Consider the following 6,514-nt stretch of genomic DNA (forward strand, 5'->3'; position numbering starts at 1 on the left):
CTCATTCACCCATTCACACACACATTCGCACACCAATGGCGACATGCTACCATGCAAGGTGCCGGCCCGCTCATTGGGAGCAATTTGGGGTTAAGTGTCTTGCCCAAGGACACTTCGACATGTGGACAGCCGGGGCTCGAACCGCCGATCAGCCAACCTTGCGATCATTAGACGCCGGCTCTACTGCGCCACAGCCGCCCCAACACCTGCCAACACCTAGCTGTAAGTGTACAGCACAACACTAAGCAATGAACACTAACTCAAGGGGAGTGATTTAACGTATGGTTCCTTTGACCATCGCAGTGAACATAGCAGTGAACTTCACTGTAGCCAGCACCAGGGTTCATTTTCTGATGACGTCTTTTATTTGTTTTGAATATGCAGATGAACAGGCACTACAGTTTGGAGATTACAGAACTAGATTCTAAACAGATTTCTACACCTCTAGTAAAGGAAAGAAAATAAAATAATCTTCAGATATTCACTAACCTCGACCTCGTCACACGGTCCTGCATTACTGTAGAACACGTGGTCATATTCTGTAGAAGTCACATGATCGTATACTGTAGAAGTCACATGATCATATAGAAATTAGGAAACATGTTTCACATCACATTTGTAAACAATCCCATTCTGATTTAAATACAATAGTCTACATTACGTTTGCTAGGTACATTAAGATTAAGATAGTGTACTTGCATCCCATTGTTCATCAAACGTCTGTTTAGAAGAGATAGAAGAGGGTGTAGAGTGGACTGTACAATGTGACACAGCAAGTGAGGCTGGAGGAGGTAGAACACTAGGTGAGGCTGGGGGAGGTAGAACACCAGGGGAGGCTGGGGGAGGTAGAACACCAGGGGAGGCTGATGGAGGTAGAACACCAGGGGAGGCTGGGGGAGGTAGAACACCAGGGGAGGTTGAGAGAGGTAGAACACCAGGGGAGGCTGGGGGAGGTAGAACACCTGGGGAGGCTGGATGAGGTAGAACACCAGGGGAGGCTGGGGGAGGTAGAACACTAGGGGAGGCTGGGGGAGGTAGAACACCAGGGGAGGCTGGGGGAGGTAGAACACCAGGGGAGGCTGGGGGAGGTAGAACACCAGGGGAGGCTAGTGGAGGTAGAACACCAGGGGAGGCTGGGGGAGGTAGAACACCAGGGGAGGCTGGGGGAGGTAGAACACCAGGGGAGGCTAGTGGAGGTAGAACACCAGGGGAGGCTGGGGGAGGTAGAACACCAGGGGAGGCTGGGGGAGGTAGAACACCAGGGGAGGCTAGGGGAGGTAGAACACCAGGGGAGGCTAGGGGAGGTAGAACACCAGGGGAGGCTGGGGGAGGTAGAACACCAGGGGAGGCTGGGGGAAGTAGAACACCAGGGGAGGCTGGGGGAGGTAGAACACCAGGGGAGGCTGGGGGAGGTAGAACACCAGGGGAGGTTGAAGGAGATAGAACACCAGGGGAGGCTGGGGGAGGTAGAACACCAGGGGAGGCTGGGGGAGGTAGAACACCAGGGGAGGCTGGGGGAGGTAGAACACCAGGGGAGGCTGGGGGAGGTAGAACATGTTTTTGATACCATTCCTCATTCCATTACATGCATTACAACCAGCCCATCCTCCAATTTCTTTCTCCACCAGCCTCCCCTGAACAGTAGATTGATCTGGGTCCCTCATGGCTCATTACTGTCAACGATGCAACGATGAGTCAGTGTCTGTGAAAGCCTGCTCCCTGTGCCTCTGTGATGGTGTTTGGTGGGCTAACCAGTCATTCGAAGTTTCCAGGCTGGATTCAGTGCCTGAGGAACAAAATACTCATTCTAAGAGCTAATAACAGTGTACCCCCTCCCCTTGCCCTCCACAATCTGATAGTGAGTCACAGACCCGCCCTCCCCCCAGCCTCCTCTGAGGTCATCAGCATTCACTTCTTGCAGCAGAAATACAGTTTCCTCATCAATATTTCAGAGGCGGATACTCTTTCTGCCTTTCTCTGCAGCAGTGTGCTTTCAGCCCCCATTCCTGTAAGACTACACCCCTCCTGCCCTCCTCCTCCCCCCATGGTAGTAAGAGTACACCAGAGGAGGCTGGTGGAGGTAGAAATCGGAGGACGAGCTCATTGTAACGCATGGAATGGAATGAGGAATGGCGTCAAGCATGCGTTCTACCTCCACCAGCCTCCCCTGGTGTTCTACCTCCCCCAGCCTCCCCTGGTGTTTGAACTCCACCAGCCTCCCCTGGTGTTCTACCTCCACCAGCCTCCCCTGGTGTTCTACCTCCACCAGCCTCCCCTGGTGTTCTACCTCCACCAGCCTCCCCTGGTGTTCTACCTCCCCCAGCCTCCCCTGGTGTTCTACCTCCCCCAGCCTCCCCTGGTGTTCCACCTCCACCAGCCTCCCCTGGTGTTCTACCTCCCCCAGCCTCCCCTGGTGTTCTACCTCCCCCAGCCTCCCCTGGTGTTCTACCTCCCCCAGCCTCCCCTGGTGTTCTACCTCCCCCAGCCTCCCCTGGAGTTCACCACTCCTCCTGTTGTCAGAACAGTGAGGGTATAGCGTTCGCTAGCTCCCATGGTTACCAGACAGGCAGCACCAAGGCTCATATAACAGTCATACACACTGTGTCATACAGGCAGACATGACTCGACATACATTTGAGGATTTCAAGAGGTGTTCTATAGATTTGGATGTTCTACCTCTTTTTGTAGAATTTGAAAATGGTGAAAGATATCAAATACTGACTCATTTGAATGATTTAATAGACAGAAACGATTGGCATTTCAGAGAAGAAGAAGAAACTATGAAGACAGAGAGGTCAGAGGTCGTTGTAAACAGCTTAGTTAGAATCAGCATGCAGAAACGTCAGAAGAAGAAGAAGAAACCATGGGTTTAATCTGAACACAAACAAACCCTGGGTTTACAGGATAACAAACACAGTGACATGTTGAGCCGGTTGAGTCAGACTCCAACTCCCATGAGGCTGTGGGGTACTAGGAGGTGTGCTGGGATTCTCTCATGTTACCACATCTCTCTAGCTCTTTTCACTGGGTCAGAAACAGCACCACAACACCTGTCTGTTTGATAGGCAGGGGGCTCATGATAGGCAGTAGTTTGGGGGGCAGGGGGGCTGATGAGAGACAGTAGTTTGGGGGGCAGGGGGGCTGATGACAGACAGTAGTTTGGGGGGCAGGGGGGCTGATGACAGACAGTAGTTTGGGGGGGCAGGGGGGCTGATGGACAGACAGTAGTTTGGGGGGTCAGAAGGGCTCATGACAGACAGTAGTTTGGGGGGCAGGGGGTCCTAACATACGACCAGGGAACTAAGAATAACACAATAAAGTGATGAGTCGAATGAGCAGTAGGGGTCAAGGGTCAAGCAATGACAAGCACATGATTCTAAATGAGCTGGTCTAAGGACATCAACAAGTAAACAAACGCTGGTCGGACGTCTACAGGTAAACAAACCAAGCACAGTCTTGATGACAGACGACATCCAGTCCATTCTGATCAGTATTAGGCTGTCAGTCATCCTACAGATCAATGCCATTAGTGATCATGATGGTGATGATGTCGATGATGACACCACATGCTGCTAAATCGGTGAAAAAAAATGAAACACTGCATCACACTCAACACAGAAGCAACTCACAGTCACAAAGAAACAATTACTGACCAGAGAACACAGGACTGTAGAGGCTTAGCATCCCGACGGCTAAAACCGTCAAATAAAAACGTCATCAAATATATACAACGCATGTCGCATAGCTCATTCTTGCTATGCTAGGCACTGATCATGCCATATCGATGTTGGTTACCAGAGAACATAACGTTACGGCCAATGGAATATCAGCTTCACATGAATTCTAATTGAACACAGCTACAAAAAACGCTAAATGTTTGGAGCTGAGCTTGCTGGAGGTGTGCCGATACACACATTGTCGCGTTGTCATGGTGACACTGGAGGAGGGTCGGCTACACAGTGCGCTGGTATGTATCCAGTATTCATGGAGTTTTCACGGAGTATTCATAGAGTATTCATGGAGTATTCATAGAGTATTCATAGAGTATTCATGGAGTATTCATAGAGTATTCATGGAGTATTCATGGAGTATTGAAGTGACGACGGCTCTGTGTTGTCACATTGGGGGAAAGGTCGCTCTGAAGTCTCTGACAAAGCAGTTTGATTGGACGGTACAGTCTGGGGAGCCCACCAACAGGGCAGCGTCCTCCACACGGGAAGTTAGATCGGCTCCACGTAATTGGCCGGATACAAGCCCAGCTTTCCGTTCTCCAGACGGCCTTTACACCAACCCTGTTCATCCTCATCCTCCAGCTTGAACAGCTCCTCCCCTTTAACGAGAGAGAGAGAGAGAGAGAGAGAGAGAGAGAGAGAGAGAGAGAGAGAGAGAGAGAGAGAGAGAGAGAGAGAGAGAGAGAGAGAGAGAGAGAGAGAGAGAGAGAGAGAGAGAGAGAGAGAGAGTGAAGTGAAGTGAAGTGAAACTTTATTTATCTATAGCGCCTTTCGTACATGGATGCAACTCAAAGCACAGAGAGAAAAGCACACAGACAGAGAGAGAGAGAGAGAGAGAGAGACAGAGAGAGAGAGAGAAAGACACACTGATAAGAGCAGAGTCCATGACAGTTCCTACTCCACAGTCATAGGTTGTACAATAAGATAAGATAAGAGGACAGATGATGTCACATAATGAGATAAATGTGTCTCTATTTGATAAACATGCCTTCATTGTGAGTCACAGCTTTCTTAACCCATTAACTGCCAACGAGTTCTGGAACACTCACCACCTAGAGAGCCAAGTGTTTTATGTGGTATTTACCTAGCAACAATACCAAGCAACAATACCTAACAACAATACCTAGCAACAATACCTAGCAACAATACCTAGCAACAATACCGAGCAACAATACCAAGCAACAATACTTCACCAATCAAAATCATTAATCAAAATTAAGCATTTCTGGTGAATAAAGGCGCCCGTGGGCGTGGCACTTTAGAAGGTTGACAATTTGGGGCGACTTTATTCACCATCGGTACTGATTGAGTTAAACCATCCGACCCCTGGTCATGTACAGTTCTAGTCGAGTCCATTTCTAGTCACGTGACCCACCTACTCTGAAGGTAAGTTCTAGTCATGTGACCCTCCTGATCTGAAGGTATGTTCTAGTCATGTGACTCACCTGCTCTAAAGGTCAGTTCTAGTCATGTGACCCCTCACCTGCTCTAATGGTCAGTTTTAGTCATGTGACTCACCTGCTCTGAAGGTCAGCTCGTCCTGCTCCTGGCCGTCGTAGTCGTACAGCGCTTTGACCCTCACGCCTTTCGGCCCCTCCTCCTCCTCCTCGAAGGGGTTGTCCCCCCCGTTGGCGTCGCCGTGGGGGGCCGCCTGCTCCTCGTCGGACCACTCCTGGGAGGTCTGGTTCTTCTCATAGCTGCTGACACTGTGGGGGACAAAACCACGTCACCCCACCAAGAGCCACCTGGAGACATCTCTCTCTTGTGTGTGTGTGTGTGTGTGAGTGTATGTGTGTGTGTGTGTGTGTGAGTGTATGTGTGTGTGTGTGTGTGTGTGTGTGTGTGTGGTCCTAACCTCCCCCGGTCCCTGGTCTGTCTGACAGGCGTGTGCTCTCCGGCTGAGGAGACGTTAGTCAGCATGATGCCGTCAGCGGCCTTCTTGCTCTTCTCCCGTTTGCTGATCATGTGAGAGAGCTCTGGGTTGTACTCCTGGAACGCAGCACCAGACACACAGACGCCATTTCGTGACGTTAGATTTTTTTTTTTTTTTACATAATCTGATCCATTAGGTGTTTATTAATGCCTGTGTGGTGTTATTTTTTTAAATGTTGACATTTTTTTGTTATTAATTCATAAAATACAAAAAAAAGGGGGGATGTGCGGTTGTGGGTTCGATTCCTGCTGGGACCATATATAGACAAACCGTGGGTGGGGGAGGTGTGGATGGGGGGGGGGGTGTGTGGAGAGGGGAGGCGTGGGGCGGTAGCGTACCTCAAACTGGGGCCAGCTCATAGGCATGGCAGGGCCGTGGTTGGAGCTGAACCAACGCAGGTCCTCCTGGGCGCTGGAGGAGGTGATGGTGCGCTCCAGGTCTCTGTACACAGACGCGTAGCTGCACAGGGAAAGAGCAGGTCCACCTTAACACAGTTAACACGTGTGTGTGTGTGTGTGTGTGTGTGTGTGGGTGTATGTGTGTGTGTGGGTGTGGTTGTGGGTGTGTGTCACTCAGACTGGCTTGATCAGCTGAATCAAGTCCAGAGTCCAGAGCCACCTTAAGAATGTGGAGTCTCCCTAATGGCTAATCAGGGTTGTGTGTGTGTGTGTGTGTGTGTGTGTGTGTGCGTGTGTGTGTGTGTGTGTGTATGTGTGTGTGTGTGTGTGTGTGGGTGCGTGGTCTCACCTCTGGTTCTCAGTGAGGTTGAGGTGGCGTTTGATGTCCAGCAGCACGTCCCTGAGGAAGCCGAGTCTCTTCTCCTCAAACTGTTGACACGTGTCAAACACCA

At 50.5% G+C, this 6,514-nt stretch overlaps 1 protein-coding gene across 1 annotated transcript in view; it reads right to left on the bottom strand.

Moving 5' to 3' along the window:
• Nucleotides 1-4,220: 4,220 nt before the first annotated feature.
• Nucleotides 4,221-6,514, bottom strand: part of LOC308170771 (protein kinase C and casein kinase substrate in neurons protein 1-like) — a gene marked incomplete at both ends in the record, with an annotated part of 7,380 nt that continues 5,086 nt past the window's right edge. The window contains 5 exons of the mRNA XM_080545608.1: nt 4,221-4,330; nt 5,250-5,437; nt 5,587-5,720; nt 6,003-6,123; nt 6,412-6,514. The exon at nt 6,412-6,514 is cut by the window's right edge and continues 73 nt beyond it. Coding sequence (XP_080401734.1) covers nt 4,221-4,330; nt 5,250-5,437; nt 5,587-5,720; nt 6,003-6,123; nt 6,412-6,514 — 656 coding nt within the window. The remainder of the gene's footprint in view (nt 4,331-5,249; nt 5,438-5,586; nt 5,721-6,002; nt 6,124-6,411) is intronic.

The sequence above is a fragment of the Nansenia antarctica genome (assembly GCF_963989245.1).
Source record: "Nansenia antarctica genome assembly, chromosome: 15".
NCBI lineage: Eukaryota > Metazoa > Chordata > Actinopteri > Argentiniformes > Microstomatidae > Nansenia > Nansenia antarctica.